This window comes from Plecotus auritus (genome assembly GCF_963455305.1).
Source record: "Plecotus auritus genome assembly, chromosome: 10".
In the NCBI taxonomy this organism is placed as follows: Eukaryota; Metazoa; Chordata; class Mammalia; order Chiroptera; family Vespertilionidae; genus Plecotus; species Plecotus auritus.
In genome coordinates, this window is record NC_137785.1 from 47607547 (window position 1) to 47634539 (window position 26993).

The following is a 26993-nucleotide window of genomic DNA, read 5'->3' on the forward strand; positions in this document are numbered from 1 at the left end:
TTTCTTAGATATAACATCAAAAGTATAATCCATATGCCGAAACCGGTTTGGCTCAGTGGATAGAGCGTCGGCCTGCGGACTGAAAGGTCCCAGGTTCGATTCCGGTCAAGGGCATGTACCTTGGTTGCGGGCACATCCCCAGTGGGGGGCGTGCAGGAGGCAGCTGATCGATGTTTCTAGCTCTCTATCCCTCTCCTCTCTCTTCCTCTCTGTAAAAAATTAATAAAATATATTTTTTTTAAAAAAGTATAATCCATAAAAGAACAAATTGATAAATCAAATTTCATTAAAACTAAAAACTTCTGTAAAACACACTGTTAATGAAAAGACAAGCCATAGATTGGGAAAAACTCTTTGTAAGGTGTATATCTGATAAAAAGATGTGCCTAAAAATAGTAAAGAATTCTCAACACTTAAGAAAATCCAGTTTTAAAAGAGGCAAATACTTCAATGGACACTTGACTAAAAATGATAGATGATAAAAACAATGCTTAATAGTATTAGTCATTAGGGAAATATAATTGAAAGCCATAATGAGATACCACTACTCTTCAGAATGGCTGAAATAAGAAATAGTGATACCACTAAATGCTGCCTAAGATGCAGAGAAACTGGGCAACGTATGCTCTGCTGGTGGGAATGTAAAAGTTTGGCAGTTTCTTACAATACTAAACTCCCATATTGGAGGTTGGGAGGCAACTACTTTTGGGGAACTAACAACCAAAGAAATAAAAACATATTCACACAAAAACCTGTACACAAATGTTCATAGTAACTTTATTCATAATTGCCAATAATTGGCAGTAACCAAATGTCCTTCAATGGGTAAAGGTTAAATATCATGGGATACTACTTAGTAATTAATTAATTAGCAATTAAAAGGAACAAACTTAATATAAGCAACAACTTGTAAGGATTGCTAAGGAATTAGACTAAGTGATAAAATCCAACCTTAAAAGATTAAATACTATATGACTCAATTTATATAACATTTTCTTGAAATATAATTATGGAGATGGAGAACAGTTAGTGGTTTCCAGGAATTAGAGACTGGGGAGGGGAAGAAGGAGGGAAGTGGGTGTGACCATAAAGAGGTTAGTGAGATGGAACTTTGTGGTAATGGAACAGTTCTGTATCTTGACTGTGGTGATGGTTACACGAATCAACATGTGTGATAAACTGCATAGAACTACAAACACACACAAACAAATGAGTGCATGTAAAATTGATGACATCTGAATAAGTTTGGTGGATTGTACCAGTGTTATTTTCCTGGTGCTGATATACTATAGTTATGCAAGATGAAACTGGAGAAAACCAAGTGAAGGATACCCAGAACCTCTCTTTTTACACACACACACACACATATATATGTATATATGTGTGTGTGTGTGTATATATATATATATATATGTATATATATATATATATTTTGTAACTTTCTGTGAAACTATAATTATTTCAAAATAAAAAGTTTTAAATAGGCAAGACCTGAAGAGACAACCAAAAAAGATATAAAGATAGCAAAAAAAAAGCACATAAAAAGATGCTCAGTGGCATTAGTCATTAGGGGAATCCTATCTAATAAAGAGGGAATATGCTAACTGACCCTCACGCTGTTGCAAAGATGGCAGTGCCCACAGCCTATAAAGAGGGAATATGCTAATTGACTACCCGCCCTCAAAGATGGCGGCGTCCATAGCCAATAAGGAGGGAATATGCTAATTGACTACCACGTCCTCAAAGATGGCGGCGCCCACAGCCACAAGATGGTGGCGCCCAGTCCCCTCAGCTCCGCCAGGGCAGCAGGCGCACAGCAAGGCTGGGCCCGCCTCCAGGCCCAGTTACCTCAGCCCCCCAGCCACCCAGGTCCCGCCCGAGGTGCAGGCAAGCCTCAGATGTCAGCTGCCCCGGGCCGGCCGAGGCTCAGGTTACCAGGGCCAGCCGAGGCTTGCGCTGCCGACAGTGGCAGCAGCGGAGGTATGATGGGGCGTCGCCTTCCCCTGATCGCCGGGTTGCCTCCTGCCCCTGAGGGCTCCGGACTGTGAGAGGGGGCAGGCCGGGATGAGGGCACCCCCCTCCAGTGCATGAATTTTCATGCACCGGGCCTCTAGTATAAAATAAAACCATAAGGAAATACCACTACACACCGATTAGAATGCCTAAAATTAAAAGGACTAACCATACCAACTGGTGAGGATGTGGAAATGTTTATTTCCACTGCTAGTAGAAATGTGAAATGATACATCCACCTGAGCAAAGTTCGGCAGTTTCTCAAAAAGTTAAACTTACACCTATCATCCAAAAGTAAAGGAAATATGTCCGCACACAGACGAATGCATGAATATTCAAAGCAGCTTTATTTGTAATAGGTCAAACCTGGAAACAATCTAAAAGTCCCTCAAGAGATGAACTGGGTAAAATAGTTGTGTTATATGCATACAATGGAAACTACTCTCCAATAAAAATGAATATCCTATGATATGCTCAATAATGTGGACAAATCTTAAAATAACAATGCCAAGTGGAAGAAGCCAAACCAAAACAGAGTATACTTCATGACTCCATTTATGTTTTTTATAGTCACTTCAATGGTTGTCTAGAAAAGGTGAGTGGGAGGGAATGATTATAAGGAAACTTTGGGGATGATAAATATGTTCACTATCCTGAATGCAGTGAAAATTTCATAGATATACATGTGTCAAAACTCATCAAACTGAACACTTTAAATAAGTACAGCTTATTATTGAAGGGGATCAAATATACCACATCAAAACATGCCACTTCGGCATAAAGACTGAGCTTAAGGTAAATGAAAAACAGCAGACATAGGAAGAACTCTTTGCCTCTCCCTTTCTGCCTAAAAAAGCAGGGCATAAATTTCTCTTTGTAAAGGGGACATAAATTTCCATTTATAAAGGTGTTCCCTCTCTAGTACCAGGAAAAGGAGAACTACTCTTATCTGCATAACAAATCTTACAATCCTTATTTATCATACATTTCGAAAGCATCTTGCCACAATTTACACTTTCCAGAAGCCAAAACTCCTCTTTTATTTTGTCTATTTTCTTCTCCACACTTGATCCTTCTGTTAAAATGATATATAAGCCTCTCATAGTACGCGGCACATTTTACTAAATTGAATCATCTTCCTCTTCTCTCTACCTTCAAACTTGTTTCTCCATCTACCACAACTGACCCAAACTAGAAAAATAAAAATAATCCTAGCTTCCTTCTTTTCCTTACTCAATTGATACCAGGTCCTATTGATTTCTTTCTCCTAAATCTGTCTCAGCTTTATTCCCATCTTGTCATCTCTACTACTCTGCTCTTATCATTTCTCAGGTACAACATTTGCCCCCACCTCCATTCCTGCCTTACTCAACCCATTATCCACAGTGTAGCAGAGAGATCTAAGACAAATCTGACATTCCTGTCCAGCTCGGAATTCTTTAGTGGCTCCTTGCTATCTTCAATCTAGAAGCCAAAGTCCTCACTACAGCATAATAGGCTCTCCATCTCTAGCCACATCTGATTACTATACCCTGATCTTCAACCTTTCCAAATTAAAGGACTATGCTCTCTCTAACTTATGTCTTTGGGTGTGGTCATCAATGGGCCTGAAATGTACTTCCTACCTTATCTACCTAGGAAACACAATATACTGGATTTAGCTCAATTGTAACTTCTCTAACCTCTCAAAGTTAAGCTGTCACTTATGCTCTCAGAGGGCCTTCTCCGTACCTGTATTATTTACATGTCCACTCCAATAAAGTGACACAATAAGTTTTATTAAAAGACTGAATAGTTTAGTGCAGTGGTCGGCAAACTACAGCTCTGTTGACTAATGAGTTTGCCGACCACTGACCTAGACTCTGGATTCCAATAATTACAGGCTGTTGTTGTTCCTTGTGATTAAGCCCCTATTCAACAGAGCAGCAAACCGCGGCTCACGAGCCGCAGTTTGCCGAACACTGGTTTAGTGTATTCACTCAGCTAATGGTCCCTTCCCTTTTAAGATGTTATACAATGTTCTTATCTGGTTTCTACTTTCTCTTCCCAGACCATATCCTTCTATTTTATCTTTCAGAGTAGCCTTAAAGACAGAGAGTAAAATAACACACTTTAAAAAACATTTTTTAATACTTTATTATGTCTATTTTTTTTAATATATTTTATTGATATTTTACAGAGAGGAAGGGAGAGGGATAGAGAGCTAGAAACATCGATGAGAGAGAAACATCGATCAGCTGCCTCCTGCACACCTCCCACTGGGGATGTGCCTGCAACCAAGGTACATGCCCTTGACCGGAATCGAACCCGGAACCCTTCAGTCCGCAGGCCGACGCTCTATCCACTGAGCCAAACCGGTTTCGGCTATTATGTCTATTTTGAAAAATCAGAATTGGCTTAATTAGGTGACTGTCTTTATGCTTCTGTATATTTGCTTAACTATCTGATTCCACTTGAACCACAAGGACCACAGAAATCTACTAGCCATACTTCATTCTCTGCACTTATATAAGCTCCCATGTCCACCCCCAAGAACTTTTACAACATAAGAGAAAAAGCCAATACCAGAAAAAGTAATTACATAGTAAAAGCCAAGGCCAGAAAAAGTAATTGCATAGTAAAAATCGTGTTTATGTTTTAAAGTTCCTCAATTGCTAGCATACTATGAATAGTAAGTGCAGAGGATTATTTTGGTTGATTCCAACCCCCACCTCTGCATCTATTTTTCTCCTCCCTCCCAACAGATTTTCTTCCATATATCTACTCCTCTTCCATTAGCCATGTGCTTCAGGAGAAGCCAACCACATCCTCCCGCCAAGGGATGGGCCTGGCTGGCTAAGAATAATTCCATCAGTCTTTACCAGAGACTAATTTAGGAAAAGGAAAGTAACCCAATTTTGGTCAATAAATGAGAGGTTAAGTTTGCTGTAGGTTTCTGGAAAAGTCCTTCCTCACTTTTAAAGAATAGAGCCATGTGAAGCCAGTGTTTGTACCTCTTTCCCTTCCCCAACCAAATGTAACTAATTGCAAATGTTTAAACTAGAAAATTTAAAGAATTATTATTCCTTTCAAGTGATCAGATTATAAAAGTCAATAAGAGTTTCAAAACAGGGATCAGTCAATATTTACTAGGTAACATAACAAAAGAACCTTCTTGTTTTTGCTCTGAAAAAGAGAGTTCTGGAAAAGCTCAGAAACAACTGGGTATGTGTAAAAAGAAATAGGTATTAGGCAAAGAGAAGCCCAACAGGCAGTACTGATCTTAGGAGATAAAAATAATTGTCAGATGGCAAATTGATCAAAATATCAAGGGGAAAAATGTGTGTCAGTGTTAGTAGCTACCAAAGGTAGAACAGTTTTACTTGGGTTCTAAATTTCACCAAAGAAATAAGTAGTATTCATATACCTTTTGGAACATGTGAAAGCAAATGTTAAAAAAAAAAAAAAGAACCAAAAACCTGCCCTAACTAGTAATTTAGCATTTTTAAAATTCTGAACTTTCCCCTCATTTTAGGTTCAGGGCAGTTTTAATAACAAATTTAAAAATGTTTTAAATTTTAAATATGAAGTGCAAAATAGACAGTGAAGGTCACAAATCAAACTGTAACCAGCACAACATGGGGGGGAGTTGCCAAAGAGAAAGGCCAAATCCTCAGCACTTAAACTACAAGGCCTCTTGACCTCTAGGTCCACAAGGAATCAAAGAGAAAAGGCTCAAAAGAGCCAAATTTGGGCCTAGCACAGTTAGCTGTGCAGACACACTACAGGCTTGGCTGTATCACTGCTACCATTAAAAAAAATTTTTTTTTTAAATTTACTCATTTTAGAGAGAGAAGGGGGAGGTGGGGAGAGACAGAGAAACATACACTGAGTGGCCAGATTATTATGATCTCTGAACGCATAATAATCTGGCCACTCAGTGTATATCCTATATAATAAAAGGCTAATATGCAAATTGTCCCCTCGACCAGGAGTTCGACCAGCAGGCAGGCCAGCCAACCACCCATGTCCCCTCCCCCTGGCCAGGCTGGCTGGGTAGGGTGAGATCATAACAATCTGGCCACTCAGTGTATAAGCCCTGACCAGGGACGGAACAGGGAATGTTGGCTTATTGGGGCAATGCTCTAACCAACTGCGCTACCTGGCCAGAGCTCCTCACTACTACCATTTTAAAATCTCTTGAGCAGGCAAGGAGTAAGAGGCTTCCCTCAAGCAGCCATTTTGAGTCAAAAGCAGAAAAATCTAATCACAGTAATACACGTGTGAATTGTAAATCCTGGCTCAAATATGTTTGATTCTATGTGTTTGCCATGAGTATTGGCTTCACCAAAGGAAAAATTGAATATTTCTGTACTAAACTCTTTCTGGGAGTAGTGGTGAAGCAAGTTGCATAGTAGGAAGAACCCAAGTAAAAAAACCAGGGTTCAAATACCAATTCTACTTTCCAGATGGTCAATTCTACCTCGGGTATAAAATAGAAATACCTACCTATTCCAGTTATCTTGAGACTTGGAGATAATGTATATAAATATACCCTGCACATAATAGGTACTCAATAACACTGAATTAAATATTTACCTAACAGAACACAAACAAAAAAGAAACAGTTACAAAAATGATCAAAATTATAGGCTGTTGGGGGGGGGGGGACCCTCTAAGATTTTCAAGCATAAATTAAGCAATTTACTGGAGAACAAAAAACTAGGAGCCAGAGGTCCTGGGTCTCTGTTTTGTAACTAACTAGGTTAAATGACCTTGGGCAAGTCAACTTGAACCTTAATTTCCTCTCATAAAATGAAGGGATTGACTTAGCCTGAAACTTTTTTAGCAATGTTACACAACCAGCAATAGTCATGAATCTAGAACACAAATCTAGAGCTCAATACTACCTCAAAATGATGTTTCTAAACTGCTTCACAAAAAAAGGAAAGACTATGAAATAGCATGTGGATGGCAGAGGCAGTTCAGACAAATGGGTGAAGAAAAAGGGACTAAAAAGAGATGAATAAAATTAAACATGATGAACCTGATATTAATGTAGAGAGTGAGGGATATAAAACAAGCAGAGCACAATGAGGAAGACCAATGAGGAAGCAGGTTACAGATGCAAAGAAGCAGAAATGGAAGATAACCTTAGCTGTGACTTTCAAAACTGAATTTGGGCCGTGACTGGTTTGGCTCAGTGCAGTGGTCAGCAAACTGCGGCTTGCGAGCCACATGCGGCTCTTTAGCCCCTTGAGTGTGGCTCTTCCACAAAATACCACGTGCAGGCGCGCACGTACAGTGCGATTGAAACTTCATGGCCCATTCGCAGAAGTCGATTTTCGGCTCTCAAAAGAAATTTCAATCGTACTGTTGATATTTGGCTCTGTTGACTAATGAGTTTGCCGACCACTGGCTCAGTGGATGGAGCGTCAGCCTGTGGACTGAAGGGTCCCAGGTTTGATTCCGGTGAAGGGCATGTCCCTTGGTTGCAGGCACATCCCCGGTAGGGGGTGTGCAGGAGGCAGCTGATCTATGTTGCTCTCTCATCGATGTTTCTAACTCTCTATCCCTCTCCCTTCCTCTCTGTAAAAAAAATCAATATTTTTTTTAAAAAAACTGAATTTGGGGGAATATAATATTAAGAGAAAATTATAGAAACCCAAACAGGAGATGACCAAGAATTGACTTTGGCGTAAAACAGAGACAAAAGAAAAGATACAACTTATTTTCAGGAAGTAGCAAAATTCAGCAACCAATTAACCCACTAAAAAACAATAACCTAATTCAATATAAAATAATTTTTTAAAAATGTATTAAAAAGCAGTAGTAAAAGGACTGATTCCAAGACGTGGAAACCTCGGAGCCTTTCGTGGTGACTTCATTTTCCAAAATGCTGAATTCTTGATAATGTTTGAAACAAAACAGTATGATGTTCCCTCGCTTGATATAGCAGTTACATTCCCAGAGAAGTCACTATGTATCAGAAGAGCCGCAGACTTTCATGAACTTCCCGATCGCCACTCATTTTTTTCTGCAAGGTCCAGGGGAAAGGCCTGGGTCCAGCCAACCCTGCTTCCCTTTGGGGTGGATGGAGACAAAGTTCAACAGGGCAGAGCTCCCAGTAATCAGTGGTTAATTACAGGCTCAGTTGGTTAGAGTGTCCTCCTGATGCACCAAGGTTGTGGGTTCGATCCTTGCTCGGGGCACATACAAGAAACAACCAATGAATGCATAAATCAGTGGAACAACAAAACAAAAGGATCTCTCTTCTTCCCTCCCCCTCTCCCTCTCTAGCCCTTCCTCTCTTTCTCTCTCTAAAATCAATGAATTAAAAAATAATAAAATAGCCCTAAACGGTTTGGCTCAGTGGATAGAGCATCAGCCTGCAGATTCAAGGGTCCCGGGTTCGATTCCAGTCAAGGACATGTACCTTGTTTGCAGGCACATACCCAATAGGGAGTGTGCAGGAGGCAGCTGATCGATGTTTCTCTCTCATCAATGTTTCTAACTCTATCCCTCTCCCTTCCTCTCTGTAAAAAAATCAATAAAATGTATTTTAAAGATAAAAATAAAAGTAATAAAATAAAATAAAAAGTATTAAAGAACAGACATAGGAAATGTGGCTTGAATAACAAGAACATCCCAATGAACAGTTTTAATATAATCAGAACTATGAAACCATCTCCTAGAATTGTTTTTCAAACTGAAGGTAGTGATCTATTAGTGAGCCATGAACAATCTACACTAATAAAAGAGAAACATGCCGAAACCGGTTTGGCTCAGTGGATAGAGCATCAGCCTGCGGACTGAAAGGTCCCAGGTTCGATTCCGGTCAAGGGCACGTACCTTGGTTGCGGGCACATCCCCAGTAGGAGGTGTGCAAGAGGCAGCTGATAGATGTTTCTCTCTCATCAATGTTTCTAACTCTCTATCCCTCTCCCTTCCTCTCTGTAAAAAATCAATAAAATATATTTTTAAAAAAAGAGAGAGAGAAACATGCAAATTAACCATCACTCCGCTATGCCCACAAGCCACACCCACCAGCCAATCAGGAGTGAGTATGCAAATTAACCCAACCAAGATGGCAGCCGGCCATGGAGCTGGAGCAAGCAGGAGGCTTGGGTTGCCCCAGCGATGGAGAAAGCCAAGCTTCCCGCCCGCCCTGGCCGGCCCTGGCCTCCGCTCAAGGCTACAAAGTCTCAATTATAGAAGATAAATAAATCCTAGATACTTGCTTCCAGCCAGCCCTGGCGTCCGCTCAAGGAGGCGCTGAAAAAAAAAAAAAAAAGAAAAAGAAAAAAAGGATGGGCTGGGACCTTGGGTCGCCGGGGGGTGATCAGGCCAGGATGAGACGGCAGGGGCTGTTGGGGGTAAGCAGACCAGCAGGGGGGCCAGTTGGGGGTGAGCAGGCCATCAGTGGGGGTCAGTTGGGGGTGAGCAGGCCAGTGGGGAGGGAAGTTGGGGGTGAGCAGGCCAGAAGGGGGGGCAGTTGGGGGTGAGCAGGCTGGTACGGGGGGCAGTTGGGGGTGAGCAGGCTGGCACAGGGGGCAGTTGGGGGTGATCAGGCTGGCGGGGGGGGCATTTGGGGGCAAGCAGGCCGGCAGCGGGGGGCAGTTGGGGGTGATCAGGCCGGCAGGCAGAGTGGTTAGGGGCAATCAGACAGGCAGGCAGGCAGGTGAGCGGCTGGAGCCAGCAGTCCCGGATTGTGAGAGGGATGTCTGACTGCCTGTTTAGGCCCGATCCCTGTAAACCAGCAGTAGGACATCCTTCGAGGGGTCCCAGATTAGAGAGAGTGCAGGCCGGGCTGAGGAACACCCCCCAACCCCCCGTGCATGAATTTTGTGCACCGGGCCACTATAACACCATCTCCTAGAGTTCTGTTTTTCTTTTCTTTTTTTTCAAATATATTTTATTGATTTTTTACAGAGAGGAAGGGAGAGGGATAGAGAGGTAGAAACATCGATGAGAGAGGAACATCGATCAGCTGCCTCCTGCACACCCCCTACTGGGGATGTGCCCGCAACCAAGGTACATGCCCTTGACCAGAATCGAACCTGGGACCCTTGAGTCCGCAGGCCGACGCTCTATCCACTGAGCCAAACCAGTTAGGGGTAGAGTTCTGTTTTTCAAACTGAAGGTAGTGATCTATTAGTGAACCATGAACAATCCTATATAATAAAAGGCTAATATGCAAATCAACCAAACAGCGAAATGACTGGTCACTATGAAGCACACTGACTACCAGAAGGCAGACGCTCAATTAACCCAGCTGCCCCCTGGTGGTCAGTGCGCTCCCACGGGGGGAGCACCGCTCAGCCAGAAGCCAGGCTCACGGCTGGCGAGCGCAGCAGCGGTGGTGGGAGTCCCTCCCACCTCCGCGGCAGCGCTAAGGATGTCTGACAGCTTAGGCCTGCTCCCCAGGGAGCGGGCCTAAGCCATCAGTCGAACATCCCCTGAGGGCTCCAGGACTGTGAGAGGGCACAGGCTGGGATGAGGGACCCCCCCAGTGCATGAATTTAGTGCACCAGGCCTCTTGTTTTTTAAAATAATGAAAAAGAAAATGTCAGGGTAATGCCATAGCATAAAGATAAACACTTTTATGTGAAACTTCTATTTTCTGTGTGTAAATATGTATGGTTGTGCTAGGTTGAAATGTTAAATGTATTTCTTACTCTATATCTTGGTCAGAAAGGTTTCAAGCCCTGACCCCGTAGTTCAGCTGATTAAGTGTCATCCTGACAGGCCAAGGTTCAGGTCCCATCCCGGTCAGGGCACATACAAGAATCAACCAATGGAAAAAACCAAGATGGCAGCATAGGTAAGCACCTAAACTGCTGCCTCGCACAACAATTTCAAAACTACAACTAAAAGACAGAATGGACACCATCCAGAACCACAGGAAAGCTGGCTGAGTGAAAATTCTACAACTAGAAGGAAAGAGAAAAGCTCACAGAGAATTGGAGGTACGGCAAAGGGTCTTTGTGCGCGCAGAGAGGAAGGGCGGCTGAGAGCCTGGCTGACTTTCTCTGGCGGAAGGGGGAAGGAAGCCCCCGACCGCACTGAACCCCAGTTCTGACTGCACTGAACCCCAGTTCCGGGCGAGCCCCTGGGGACCCACGCTCTTACGGGGGGAGTCTGGACTCTCGGGCGGAGACTCGGGAGCCGGGGAAGGCGGAGGACTGAAAGCGCGCGCATGCCAGTGCGCACAAAGGCTGCGGAGGTTGCCACGGGCTTTCCCTAGTGAAAGGGAGTCGGAGGCTCCTGACTGCACTGGGCCCCAGTTCTGACTGCACTGAACCCCGGTTCCAGGCGAGCCCCTGGGGACCCACGCTCTTGTGGGGGGAGTCGGGACTCTCGGACGGAGACTTGGGAGCCGGGAAGGCGCGCACGTGCACACAAGGGTAAGGCTGACGGGAAGCCAAGACTGAGACTCCACCCCATCCAAGCTGAGCACAGAGGCTATTGCAATTTGGCAAGTCTAATCCTATAAGGCTGTCTCCAGCACCGAACTTCTCCCAGCATAGACACAGCTGATCCTTACAGCCAACTGGCCTGGAGGTCAATTCTTCCCAGTGTACCAACAACAATAAAGACTTAATTACAACAAGGCTGTACATACAGTCCACAAAGTGGTGCACCAAGAGTGTCCACCTCAGGTTAACTGGGGAGGCAGACCCACTGGGCCATATTGGAAACCTAGCACACAAATCTACCTTACCAACTCAGGGAAGCAATGAAAATGCGGCGTCAAAGAATCAGATCACAAACAAAAGAAATGGAGGAAAACAAACGACTGGGTATAGAATTCAAAACCACGGTTATAAGGCTTTTTAAGAATATCCTAGAAAAGGCCGATAAATATAACGAGACCCTCGAAGATATGAAAAAGGACCAACTAGAAATTAAACATACACTGACTGAAATAAAAAATATTATACAGAGGCCCAAAAACAGACAAGAGGAACACAAAAATCAAGTCAAAGATTTGAAATACAAAGAAGCAAAAAACACTCAACCGAAAAAGCAAAAAGCAAAAAAAAAAAATCCAAAAAGTGGAAGATAGTGTAAGAAGACTCTGGGACAACTTCAAGCGTACCAACATCAGAATTATGGGGGTGCCAGAAGAAGAGAGAGAGCAAGATACTGAAAACCTATTTGAAGAAATAATGACTGAAAACTTCCCCCACCTGGTGAAAGAAATAGACTTCCAAGTCCAGGAAGCGCACAGAACCCCAAACAAAAGGAATCCAAAGAGGACCACACCAAGACACATCATAATTAAAATGCCAAGAGCAAAAGACAAAGAGAGAATCTTAAAAGCAGCAAGAGAAAAACAGTTAGTTACCTACAAGGGAGCACCCATACGACTGTCAGCTGATTTCTCAACAGAAACTATGCAGGCCAGACGGGAGTGGCAAGAAATTTTCAATGTGATGAATAGCAGGAACCTACAACCAAGATTACTCTACCCAGCAAAGCTATCATTCAGAATTGAAGGTCAGATAAAGAGCTTCACAGATAAGAAAAAGCTGAAGGAGTTAATCACCACCAAACCAGTATTATATGAAATGCTGAAAGGTATTCTTAAAGAAGAGGAAGAAGAAAAAAGAGAAAAATTATGAACAACAAATACATATTTATCAACAAGTGGACCTAAAAATCAAGTGAATTAAAAACCTGAGGAACAGAATAATCTGGTGAATATAATAGAATCAGGGGCATAGAGTGGACGGATAATTCTCAGGGAGAAAGTGGTATGGGGGGGTTCATGAAGTGACTGGACAAAAATCATACACCTATGGATGAGGACAGTGGGGGGGAGGTAAGGGCAGAAGGTGGGGTGGGAACTGGGTGGAGGGGAGCTTTGGGGGGAAAAAGGAGAAATAATTGTAATAATCTGAATAAAGATTTATTTAAAAAAATAAATTAAAAAAAATAAAACAAAAATAAATAAATAAAAAAAGAATCAACCAATGAATGTGCAAATAAGTGGAACAAACAAACTGATGTTTATTCTCTCTCTAAAAATCAATAAATAAAAATAAAATAAAAAGTTTCAAAACTCTGTACTAATAAAGTTTTCAAACACAGAGAATATGAGTCCCTATATATGTATCATCTAGCTTCAACAATTTCTGAATGTCATTTTTTTCCTGAATGTTATTTTTAATTGAAGAGCCTTTACTGAATGGAAGTGAAAACTATAAATGTTGATAACAGAGGAAATATCAAGTTTCCTTAATTTCTTATGTTAGAATAAAAAAAATTAAAAGTAACATTTAGATAAAATTTTTTATATTTTCTTCAAAGACTTTCCTTAAAGGACAAAGTTAAAACTTGTATTCCTTTAATATTTAATATTCAATCATAATATTCAATATGATCTCACAAATGGCAAAACGGAAGATATAAATTTCCATTTTTGTGAGTTAATCTCTATAAATTATATGGTAAGATTAAAAATCTGTTCTTATAATTAAGACCAAGTTCTGTAGTTTCATTTCATGAATTTAAAAGTTCAAGTGAGCCAAAACCGGTTTGGCTCAGTGGATAGAGCGTCGGCCTGCGGACTCAAGGGTCCCAGGTTCGATTCCGGTCAAGGGCATGTACCTTGGTTGCGGGCACATCCCCAGTGGGGGGCGTGCAAGAGGCAGCTGATCGATGTTTCTCTCTCATCGATGTTTCTAACTCTCTATCCCTTCTCTCCCTTCCGCTCTGTGAAAAATCAATAAAATATATTAAAAAAAATAAAAAATAAAAAAAAATAAAAGTTCAAGTGAATTGACAATACTCAATAAATATTAGACTGGCCCTAATCGGTTTGGCTCAGTGGATAGAGCGTCGGCCTGCGGACTGAAGGGTCCCAGGTTCGATTCTGGTCAAGGGCATGTACCTTGGTTGCGGGCACATCCCCAGTGGGAGGTGTGCAGGAGGCAGCTGATCGATGTTTCTCTCTCATCAATGTTTCTAACTCTCTATCCCTCTCCCTTCCTCTCTATAAAAAATCAATAAAATATATTTTTTAAAAATAAATAAATAAATAAATATTAGACTGATGGATACAAGCAACATGATCAAACATTAATTTCTTTTTAATTTTCAAAAAATAAATATAACAATAATTTTAAACCGTTCAATTATGAAATAAGTAAATTTTTCTGACCCCATATAGTCACTTCTTAGAAAATATTTTAAAAATTAAAAAATACCTACTCGAAAGGATATAAAAATCAGTCTACTTCATATTTATATACACCACTAACTCATTTCACCATCCCACTGCTAATATTACCCAATCAAAAAGAGAAATGGGTTTTGTAAATCAGACATACCACAACTAATTTTTATGTTTGTTAAAGCAATTTTAAAAAATTACATGTAATAGCAAATCCTATTAACTTCACAATGCTATTTTTTAAAGTGAACATTTTTTCCTACCCTAATCTGCACCTTGAAGAACTTGAAGAGTTTTTTTAATTTTTTAAATGTTTTATTATGGAAATTTTAAAACATACACAAAAGTACAGAGATTATAATGAGCTCCCATATACCCATGATCTAGCTTCAGCAATTTTTGAATGTCATTTTTTTCCTGAATGTCATTTTTACTTAACAACCTTTTTTCTTTTAAAGCAATACTAAAAAATATTTAAGTATAACTCACAAACTGTCCATTACAATGTTCTGGCCAACGATTAACTTGATGGGGAAAAAAATGCTTTTAGAAATATTTTTATATATAATACAAACCAACATTACTGAAAAAATTTATAATTTCAAAGCTCACATAATCCTACCTATTTTCTAATTAAACAACAAAGATGAAGAAAATGTAACACAAAATTAAGAAATATAGAAATTCTTTTTGTTGTTAATCCTCACCCAAGGATACTTTTTCTATTGATTTTTAGAGAAAGTAGAAGGGAGGGAGGGAGAGGAAGAAGAGAAAGAAACATTGATGTGAGAGAGACACATCAATTGGTTGCCTCCTGCATATGCCCTGACCAGGGCTCGGATCGGATAGAACCTGCAATCCAGGTATGTGCCCTTGACCAAGAATCAAACTTGAGACCCTTCAGTCTGCAGGCCAACACTCTAACCCAGGGGTGGGCAAACTTTTTGACTCGAGGGCCACAATGGGTTCTTAAACTGGACCGGAGGGCCAGAACAAAAGCATGGAGTGTTTTTGTGAACTAATATAAATTCAAAGTAAAGGAGCGGAGGGGAGAGCAAGAGAACCCTCCGCTCTTTCGGCTCCCCGGGCCGGATAGAACACCCGAACGGGCCAAATCCGGCCCGCGGGCCGTAGTTTGCCCACGGCTGCTCTAACCACTGAACTTACCAGCCAGGGTTAGAAACTTATTTTAAGGCAACAAAAACATATTTTATTTTTTTATGAAAACATAGTTAAAACATTAAAACTCTTACCTGCTTCAGTAACATAAAACATACTGAAACCGTACATTTTGTCAGAAAATGAAGCCTTCAAGTCACTTCTCTAGTGTACCTGGGGTTTTCAGGCTGTCATAGACATGTAGTTCCCTTATACCAAGCATGTCAAGCTCGCGGCCCACAGGCTGCATGCAACCCAGCCAATATAACGGTATGTAACAAACGTTTTAATAAAAATTTCATAACTTGCCCTGACTGGTTTGGCTCAGTGGATACAGCGTCGGCCTGCAGACTGAAGGGTCCCAGGTTCGATTCCAGTCAAGGGCATGTACCTTGGTTGTGGCACATCCCTAGTAGGAGGTGTGCAGGAGGCAGCTGATTGATGTTTCTCTCTCACTGATGTTTCTAAACTCTCTATCCCTCTCCCCTCCTCTCTGTAAAAAATCAATAAAATACATATTTTTTAAAATGTTCATAACTTAATTTTTACAATATTCTGTTATACATAATTATTAATAATGAACTACAACGTTCGCTAATGACTGATTACTATAATTGTGTTGCATTCATTTCCCTTACGCGCCTTATGCATAGACGCAACATTTCTCTCCACTAGTACTAGCAGCGAATATTTTAGCAGCCGATTGCCACGTCATTAGTCTTGGACTGACTTGTTTGGTGTGCGCAACAGGAAATATTTCACTTTCAGAGAACAAGAAAAATAGGTTTACTTGAGTTACACTTATAAATTTGTGCAATTATTTAGTGTCTAGTAAGTTAATGTTCAAGAATATTACTTTTTATTAAAATGCTCTATTATTTTATGTTAATGATGACTCATTTATTATAATTGTATTCAGCATGTCTCTATTGAAATAAACCTATGTTTCTATGAAAATTGAGCTTTTGTTTTGTGGCCCACATAAATTAAACCTTGCTTATTTGGCCCGTGTTAGCCTTTGAATTTAACATACTTGCCTTACACACAAGAATACCAATATGTTTATTAGAAATGTCCCAACAATTAAATTTCAGCTATCAATTCAAAGACCATTCTACAAATCTTACAGGTCCAATTGTTCTTTTCTTCTAAAGTTTACCAAAGTGAGGCAAATAGATGAGAGTCATGCAATGTATTTATATAAACACTGGAGGCCCAGTACACAAAATTCATGCACGGGTAAGGTCCCTAGGCCTGGCTGGCGATCAGGACCGATCTGTGGGGCAACCAGCAGGGTGATCACCACTCCCACCCCACCGCTGGCAACCATCTTGGGTGCCCTGGTGCTGCCTGCTCGCCAACCCCGCCCCCTGCCACCGCCGGTCAGGGCCTGCGGGCTGGGGGCAGCTCCTGCTTTGAGTGTCTGCCTCCTGGTGGTCTGTGCGCATCATAGCGACCGATCGTTCTGCCGTTCGGTCAATTTGCATATTAGGCTTTTATTATATGGGATTACCAAATATGCAGAAATATATGCATACATGTGCTATGTTTGAATTAAAATTATGGCTGTTTATAAAGTTTACTCCTGCTTGTGACTCTCCTAAGCCTCCGTGAACAAACTCACTCTTAAATTCCACTGTTACTTGAACCTCATATGGCATGCCTGGGCAAATTTGATGACTTGGATTTTGTTTTAGAAGCCAGGCTTACTGCCAAGTCTGCTGTGTCTACTCCCCTGACCCACCAGGACAGCTTTAGACAACACCTCCCTTATTTATGTTACTGCTGTGAGCAAACTACCGCTTACTATCAAATGAGGCTCCACTTACTCGGGTTTCCTATCTCTTTCTCTTAAGAGTAATGCAATTGACTTCATTGTATTATGGCTTCCTCAATCCCGCCTCTTATTTAAAATAAAACACCACCGCCCTAGCCAATTTGGCTCAGTGGATAGAGCGTGGCCTGTGGATTGAAGGGTCCCAGGTTTGATTCCAGTCAAGGGCATGTACCTCGGTTGCAGGCTCCAGGGCGAGTGCAGGAGGCAACCAATCGATGTTTCTCTGACATCAATATTTCATTCTGTCTTTCTCTCTCTCTAAAAATCAATGGAAAAATACCCTCGGGTGAGGATTAAAAAAAATGATGTTGAAAAACAAATAAATAAATAAAATAATTTTTATTTTTATTTATTTAAAATATTTTGTATTGATTTTTTACAGAGAGGAAGAGAGAGGGATAGAGAATTGGAAACATCAATGAGAGAGAAACATCAATCAGCTGCCTCCTGCACGCCCCCTACTGGGGATGTGCCCGCAACCAAGGTACATGCCCTTGACTGGAATCAAACCTGGGACCCCTCAGTCCGCAGGCGGACGCTCTATCCACCGATCCAAACCAGTCAGGGCTAAAATAATTTTTAAAAATAAAACACCACTATATTGAATGATCAACTCCTCAATAATAAGAAGGAAAATAAAGGACACATTCAACTCATTATATGCTCTTAAAAGATTTCCATTTTATATAGCAGTATTTCATTGCTTTCTCTCAAGAAAAACAAATTCCACATTTTCTTAACAAAAATGTCTTTCTGATCACACTTCACTGAAAAAAAATAAACATAAGCCCTAACTGGTTTGGCTCAGTGGATAAAGCGTCAGCCTGCGGACTGAAGGGTCTAGGGTTCAATTCCAGTCAAGGGCACATGCCTGGGTTGCAGGCTTGATCCCCAGTAGGAGGCCTGCAGGAGGCAGCCAATCAATGATTCTCTCTCATCATTGATGTTTCTATCTCTCTCTCCCTCTCCCTTCCTCTCTGAAATCAATAAAACTATATTGTAAAAAATAAAAATTAAAAATAAACATAAGAGCAACATTCAAAACAGAGCTTGAAATACATATAATTTTAGGCGAATATTACTGGTTGCCACAAAAAGACAAGTCATAATAATAAGTTGATTATACAACTTACTCTAAATTAATATATTAAATGCCCTTAGATACAGGGCTTACCAGACAAACACACACACACACACACACACACACACACACACACACACACACACACACACACTTTCTTGGTCATGTACATTAATACCCAAGTTTTAATTGTTATATCATCAAATAAAATTATTACAGAACTACCTCCGCAAATAGTTTAGAATATATGCCCAAATATTCCTTCTGTATTGGCAAATGGGGAAATCTAAGAAAACACAGGCATAGAAATGCTCTCACAGAGCAGTACTCTTAACAAAACATTATGACATGGAATTTTTTCCTCAATTTTTCTCATACTCACTAAAATACACTTCATTATTCTCCATCACAAAATGCTACTAATAACCCCAGGAGCATGCTCTACCTTCATCAAAAAAAATATCAAAGAAACATAATATAAAATAATTCTTCAGCCCTAGCTGGTTTGGCTCAGTGGATAGAGCATCAGCTTGCGGACTGAAAGGTCCCGGGTTTGATTCCCATTAAGGGTACATGCCCGGGTTGCAGGCTTGATGCCCAGTAGGCAGTATGCAGGAGGCAACTGATCAATGATTCTCTATCATCATTGATATTTCTATCTCTCTCCCTTCCTCTCTGAAATCAATAAAAAATTTAAAAAAAAATAAAAATTCTTCCAAATTCAGTAGTGAAAGTTTATCATTGACTTGATCACCTAGTATCTATTCTCTCTGCATTTAAGTCTAAAGAAAAAGCTGACCTATATAGTATGAAAGTAAGGCTCAGCAATAACCAAATCCTCCTGCACGGTACCTAATGCACTGTACAAACACACCATTAAATTTCTATGGGAAACCATACAAGCAACTTCCCTTTTTTCATACTGATTTAAATATCCAATTATACTTAGTATGGTTTGCAAATCAACCATCTTTACACCATACTGAGTCAGTAATAACTTCATTCAAGAAAGTAGAAAAACATAATTAAAAGTGAATGACCATCAGTTCTTATATTTACACTAAGGTATGAGAAAGGAGGCAAAATTGAAAAGAATAACAGAATTAAGAGGTTAAAATAAAAATGTCTATGATGCATATTCCAACTTATCTAAGTAAGATTTAAATGACTGGCTCTCCAATAAGTTTTCGTTTAGTATAGGGAAAAAGGTCTAGGAAAGAGAAGGTTAAAAATAACCTATCATCAGTTTTTTGTATGTATGTTTATTTTTATTTTTTTTAATATATTTTATTGATTTTTTACAGAGAGGAAGGGAGAGGGATAGAGAGTTAGAAACATCGATGAGAGAGAAACATCGATCAGCTGCCTCTTGCACACCCCCTTCTGGGATGTGCCCGCAACTAAGGTACATGCCCTTGACCAGAATCGAACCTGGGACCCTTCAGTCTGCAGGCCGACGCTCTATCCACTGAGCCAAACCGTTAGGTCATATGTATGTTTTTTAAAGAAATGTTAACTACCACCACTTAATGAGCACCACTAGACCAAGGACTGTGCCAAGAGCTTTAAGTAGTACATTACCTCATTTAACACAAGATAAAGCAAAACTGTTGAGTAAAAAATATCAATAAAAACTGAAAAATGAGAAAATAAATTTATCTAAGACAGTAGATTATAAAGAACACATGAATTAGATTTCCAAGCACTAAACGAAGTAAAACACTGCAGATTAAAGACAATGATCTAGGAATAACTCAACTTTGCATATGAAAAAGATGGATGTTAAAGTGATATATGACAAAAGTACACATATCAAAAATACAAATTGTATCTAAGATATTTCTCCCCTTTTAAAAAGTGGCAGTAGATAAGATACTACACAAAATATACTAGAAAGGCAATATTTAATAATGAACAAACCCTGAGAATAAAACTTTGAATTTGGAAAGTAAAGATTTATATAACATTAAATTAACTTAGAGATATACAATCAGTACACTAATAAAGAGCATCAGAAAATACCCTTTATAATGGCAAATAATGTTGATAAACTACATCAAACACTTGCCAATTTTAAATTCTCTATTATAGAAGTACTAGAGGCCCGGTGCAGGAAATTTGTGCACGGGGGGGGGGGGGAGGGGAAGGGTGTCCCTCAGCCCAGCCTGCACCCTCTCCAATCTGGGACCCCATGAGGAATGTCTGACTGCCCGTTTAGGCCCACCAGGATCGGGCCTAAACGGGCAGTCCGACATCCCTCTCACAATCCAGGACTGCTGGCTCCCAACTGCTCGCCTGCCTGCCTTCCTGATTGCCCCTAACCGCTTCTGCCTGCCATCCTGATCATCCCCTAACCACTCCCCTGCCAGCCTGATTGATGCCTAACTGCTCCTCTGCAGGCCTGGTCACCCCTAACTGCCCTCCCCTGCAGGCCTGGTCACCCCTAACTGCCCTTCCCTGCAGGCCTGGTCACCCCTAACTGCCCTTCCCTGCAGGCCTGGTCACCCCTAACTGCCCTCCCCTGCAGGCCTGGTACCCCCTAACTGCTCTCCCCTGCAGGCCTGGGTCCTCCCAACTGCCCTTCCCTGCAGGCCCGGTCACCCCCAACTTCCCTCCTCTGCCGGCCTGGTCACCCCTAACTGCCCTCCCCTGCAGGCTTGATTGCCCCCAACTGCCCTCCCTTGCAGGCATGGTGCCTCCCAACTGCCCTCCCCTGCTGGCCTGATCGCCCACAACTGCCCTCCCTTGCAGGCCTGGTCCCTCCCAACTGCCCTCCCCTGCTGGCCATCTTGTGTCCACATGGGGACAGGATCTTTGACCACATGGGGGCAGCCATCTTGTGTGTTGGAGTGATGGTCAATCTGTGTATTACTCTTTTATTAGATAGGATAGAGGCCTGGTGCATGGGTGAGGGCCTGCTGGTTTGCCCTGAAGGGTGTCCCGGATCAGGGTGGAGGTTCCCTTGGGACGTGGGGCGGCCTGGGAAGGGGGCCTGTGGTGGTTTGCAGGCCGGCCATGCCCCCCCGGCGACCCAAGCGGAGGCCCTGGTATCTGGGATTTATTTATCTTCTATAATTGAAACTTTGTAGCCTGGAGCAGAGCCAAGCCTTCTGCTCAATCCGTGGGGGCAGCCATTTCTGTTGGGATTTATTTATCTTCTATAATTGAAACTTTGTAGCCTGGAGTGGGCTGGCCAGGGTGTGCGGAAAGCTTGGCTTCCTTTATCACCGGGGAAACCCAACCCTCCCTCCTGCTCTCTCTGTGGCCGCAGCCATCTTGGTTGGGTTAATTTGCATACTCGCTCCTGATTGGCTGGTGGGCGTGGCTTGTGGGTGTAGCAGAGTGATGGTTAATTTGCATATTACTTTTTATTAGATAGGCTATCTTCATTGTGAAGCTAGGTATCTAGTAAAAGAAAGTTTAAACAAAATAGCTTGATTCATTTTTTTATATATTTCTTTATTAATTTCAGAGAGGAAGGGAGAGGAAGAGAGAGCTAGAAACATCAATGATGAAAGAATCACTGATCGGCTGCCTCCTGCACACCCCCTACTTGGGATCGAGCCTGCAACCTGGGCATGTGCCCTTGACTGGAATCAAACCCGGGACCCTTCAGTCCACAGGCGGATGCTCTATCCACTGAGCCACACCCGCTAGGGCAGCTTGGTTCATTTTTAGCTGTAAAAATCAAAGCTACGCCTGGCAGGCATGGCTCAGTGGATGAGCGTCAAACCATGAACCAGGAGGTCACAGTTTGATTCCCGGTCAGGGAACATGCCCAGCCTGCAGGCTCATTCCCCAGTGTGGGGCATGCAAGAGGCAGCCAATCAATGATTCTCTCTCATCATTGATGTTTCTCTCTCTCTCCCTCTCCCTCTCCCTCTCCCTTCCTCCCTGAATAAAAAATATCTCAAAAAATTTTTTACAAAAAAAAATCAAAGCTAGCACTGTCCTCATAGTATAAAACAAATAAAAAGCTAAAGACTCTAGGGTTGTAAATTTTCTTGAATGGAAAAATCTCAGTAGGCAAAAAATCTTAAAAAGTCAGTCACAAAAGTATCTGACATTATCAAGTATCAAACCATCTACTTTGTACTTTAACAAGTACATTATTAGGACATTGCTTAGGACATTCATTAAATTAACCCCTTTGACTTGTCTTCAGTCTCCAACCTCTAACCCCCTCCCCAAATGTTTTTCAAAAATCTCCTAAATGGAAATTAGATGTGATACAAGTACTCTCAAATCTTTAGAGATGGAAAACCTGCAGCCCCAAATTACCAAGACCTGCTGCCTTATGGATCTGACCAATAAAAGCCAAAGAACTGAAACAAGTCTCATCAACATCCTCTACCACACAAAAAAGTGAGCATTGACTCAAAACGTAAGTATTTATTCATTAATTCAACAAATATCGTGTGTCTACTGTGTTAAAGGCACTATACTAGGCACTGATAATACAAGTACCAACACTATATAGACAATACCTGTGCCCTCATGGAACTTCCATTCTAATGAGGAAGAGAATCCAAAAATAAGTAAAAACACTGATATAACCCAATATTGATCTGAATTCTACCAAGCAATTTTATTCTCATGACCCATTTTACTGCATATTATGATCTTAAAACCATGTCAGTCAATCAGCTTAGTTTCTTCAAACTACATTCGTAATTATGCTTATTAAAATGAAAACTAATTTTGTGATTCATTAATTTTGAAAACTTAGCTCTGAATATATAATATATCCTTCTCAAGAGAACTTAAAAATTAGCTGCCAGGTATTCACAGCAGCACTATTCACCGTCAATGGATGAATGTATAAACAAATTGGGGAATACATACAATAGAATGTTATTCAGTCATAGAAAGGAATGCAATACAATATGGTTGAACCACAAAAACATTATAAGTGAAAGAAGCCAGACACAAAAGGCCACATATGTATGATTCCATTTATACGAAATGTCCAGAAGAGGTAAATCCACACAGATCCCAGATTAGGGACTGGGCTACCAGGAACTGGAAGAGGGTCAGGGAGAATGAGGAACAACTATTTAATAGGTTCAGGGTTTCCTTTCTGGGGTGATGAAAATATTTTGGAACTAGCCTGGCGGGTGTGACTCAGTGGTTGAGCATCAGCCTATGAACCAGATCATGGTTCAATCCCTGGTCAAGGCACATGCCTAGGTTACGGGCTGGATTCCCAGTAGGAGTGTGCAGGAGGCAGCCACTGATGATTCTCTCTCATCATTGATGTTTCTATCTCTATCTCCCTCTCCCTTCCTCTCTCTGAAATAAATAAATATATATATGAACTAGAGATAGTAATTGCACAACATTGTGAATGATGAAATGCCACTGAATCATTAACTTTAAAATGGTTTATGTCATGGGCATTTCACCTTAATTTAAAAAACTTTTAAAAAGTAGCTACTAGATTATTTTAAAGTGACCTTTGTTGTCACAAATAAAATTGCTCAAGTTTAACTTTAGGAAATTTAGTTATAAATCAAGTGTCAAACCTTAACTCCTTCTAAGACCCATATTGATATCAATATGATCATTCGGGCTTTTTTGGCAAAAATAAATAAATACAAATCATTTTTTGGTCCTGGCTGGTGTGGCTCAGTTTTTTGGGCATTGTCCCATGCACCAAAAGGCTGTCAGTTCAATTCCCGGGTCAGGGCACATGCCCAGGTTTTAGGCTTCATCTCCAGTAGAGGACCTGCAGGAGGTACCCCATCAATGTTTCAATCTCACATTGATGTTTCTCTCTCTCCCCACCCTCTTCCTCTCTCTCTACAATTCAATTTTAAAAAATCTTTTTTCAATCATTTCTTAAAAAGCTGTTTTGCCTGGCCAGCATGGCTCAGTAGTTGAGCATCACCTATGAACGAGGAAGTCATGGTTCAATTCCCTGTCAGGGACATGCCTGGGTTGTGGACTCGATCCCCAGTGTGGGGTGTGCAGGAGGCAGTCAATCAATGATTCTCTCTCATCATTGATGTTTCTCTCTCCCTCTCTCAACCTCTCTGAAATCAATTAAAAAAATATTTTCTAAAAGAGCTGTTTTGATGGGTTTTAAATGTTATTCAATATTTTGGATGTACATAAAATTCCTATTTACATGATGATGCTCCTTTATTACTCATATATGTTTCATTAACATACATTTATTATTTATTTATTTATTTATTATTTATTTATTTATTGGGGGGTGGTGCTGAGTAGAGAAGACCTTAGAAATAGACCCTGAGCTGCCCTAGCCGGCTTGGCTCAGTGGATAGAGCGTCGGTCTGCGGACCGAAGGGTCCCAGGTTCGATTCCGGCCAAGGGCACATGCCTGGGTTGCGGGCTCGATCCCCAGTGGGGGGCGTGCAGGAGGCAGCCAATCAATGATTCTCTCTCATCATTGATGTTTCTATCTCTCTCTCCTTCTCCCTTCCTCTCTGAAATCAATAAAGAAATATATATTTTTTTAAATATATTTTATTGATATTTTACAGCGAGGAAGGAAGAGGGATAGAGAGCTAGAAACATCGATGAGAGAGAAACATCGATCAGCTGCCTCCTGCACACCCCCCACTGGGGATGTGCCCGCAACTAAGGTACATGCCCTTGATCAGAATCGAACCCGGGACCCTTCAGTCCGCAGGCCGACGCTCTATCCACTGAGCCAAACCGGTTTCGGCAAGAAATATATTTTTTTTAAAAAAAGAAATAGACCCTGAGCTGATCAATCCTGATAACTTCGGATAAACTCAGCTTTGTGACTTGTCTATATCCCAATATCCCAGCTGACACTGGGCTGCCTTCCTTTGTTTGCTGTTTAACCTAGACCCCAGCCTGGTTAACATCTTTACTGATCATATATTTGGCATATAATGTGCTCTAATGAAGTTTGTGCCCGTTAAGTTTGCTGACATCACCAACTGTTTACCTTCTTTTCAATGAAAATACTCATTCAAAGTAGTTTTTATTTTGTTAAATCTCAATAATCTAATTCAATGCCACCATCTCCAGAAATACAACTTTCTCCCTTTCTACCTCTATTATAACAGAACCACCATTCAGTCTGCCTGTGGTTCAGTAGCAGAGTTATTTGGGTATGTGCCTCCTCAACCCCATTTCCCAAGCTCCTTGAGGGGCATCAGTCCTTTCTTCATCTATCTCAACACTACAAAGTACCTAACAGTACCTTCGACATAATAGGTGCGCAAATGATGTCAGTGGAATTGAAATTAACTATTGTAAATTATTTATTATGTTGAAAAGACATCTAACATGTAAAGACTAAAAGGACTGATAAAAAAAAAAAAATACAGCCCAGAGAATCCTTATGACTCACATTCAAATATGTTTTTCAATGCAACTCTACAGAACACTGTTGAACATCAATATGAATATGAAGTAATTCACCTAATACCCATAAAGCATAAATAGGGATTAGTCTTAATCCATCTCCCCTTTAAAGTTCGCCTTACATATGTAATAGGGAAAGTGAACTTAATGAACCACAGTATTTAAAACCAGGTCACAGGAGAGCTCTAAGTCCCCAGCCATCCTGTTTCTATTTCCTGATTGGTCTGACCTCCATGTATTATTGTGCCCAGCCTTCCCAATTCACGATCTCCCTTAAAACATCTTCTGAGGTGAACTTTTTCTTAAAATAAAATTGACTTCCAGAACTTTCAACAATAATGAACAAAGCATCCCACTTCCTTCTAATCTTCCTAAACACTTGGCTTAGAAAAGAAACCTAGTTTTCAAAAAGTCCCGTTATAAGTTACACTTCGAAGTAAAAGTGGACCATAAACTTGCACAAGTGGACTTAACACGATAGCATTACTCTCCCAGCAAAGCAGACTTCACAGAGAGAGCTCCTAACACTTCAAGAATGCGCATCTTTCAAATAAAGACTTTTAAAGACTAAGAATAGACGAAAAACCAAGTGAGCTTACACTTCACAGGGACCACATTTTCTCCGCACCACGCTGGCAAAACAGTGACACCAGAAGCCACTTGGGCAGAGGCCCCGACCCTCGACCTCCAAACCCCCCCAGGAGTCCAACTGGCCACGGGCGTCCGGAGTCGAGTTCCCCACTAGTTCGTTCGCTACAAGCCAAGCCCGCGCCACTTCCACATCTCTGCGACCCACACGCCTCCTCAGCGATTTAAATCCGCTCTTCACTCACCACACGCACGCAGACACTGTGTTACCAGACACCGGACGACCAAAGGACCAGGGAGAGGCTGAGCTCGTGCGAGCAAGAAGAGGAACGGACGCTCCTCCGTCCCGCCCGGCCCGGCACCCACCTGCAGGCCGCGAGCCCGGAGGCGGCGGCGCCGGCGCCCCTTCCTCGCCAAAGACGAGTTTGAAGTCGAGCTCGTCGTGGGCGCCACAGTTTGCAGTAGTCATCGGCGTGGCCCAGGGTGCTGTGGCTCCTCAGGCGGCGGCAGCAACGGGGGCAGCTACAGCGGCGACAGCTCCTCAGCGCCGCTTCATGCCGGGTCGCGCCAGCCAGAAGGTAGCGGCGCCGCGACAAACTTTCCGGGCGGGGACCGCGACGCCGAGCGTTCCGTTCCGAACTTTAGAGCTGGCTGCGCGCCGAACTGCACCAGGAGCTGCCGCCACTGCCAGCCTAAGCCGCCACAGTCGCCGAAGTCGACATCCCCCGCCCTGCAACAGCCGCCGCCGCCGGCGCGCTCCCGCGCCGAGCCGCGCACCCGACCCCGCCCCC

At 41.8% G+C, this 26993-nt stretch overlaps 1 protein-coding gene across 2 annotated transcripts in view; it reads right to left on the reverse strand.

Moving 5' to 3' along the window:
- NFATC3 (nuclear factor of activated T cells 3) overlaps positions 1-26993 on the reverse strand; it is a 116266-nt gene extending 89273 nt beyond the window's left edge. For both annotated transcript variants that reach the window (XM_080645668.1, XM_080645669.1), the window contains exon 1: positions 26569-26993. In XM_080645668.1, coding sequence (XP_080501794.1) covers positions 26569-26671 — 103 coding nt within the window. In that variant the 5' untranslated portion in view covers positions 26672-26993. The remainder of the gene's footprint in view (positions 1-26568) is intronic.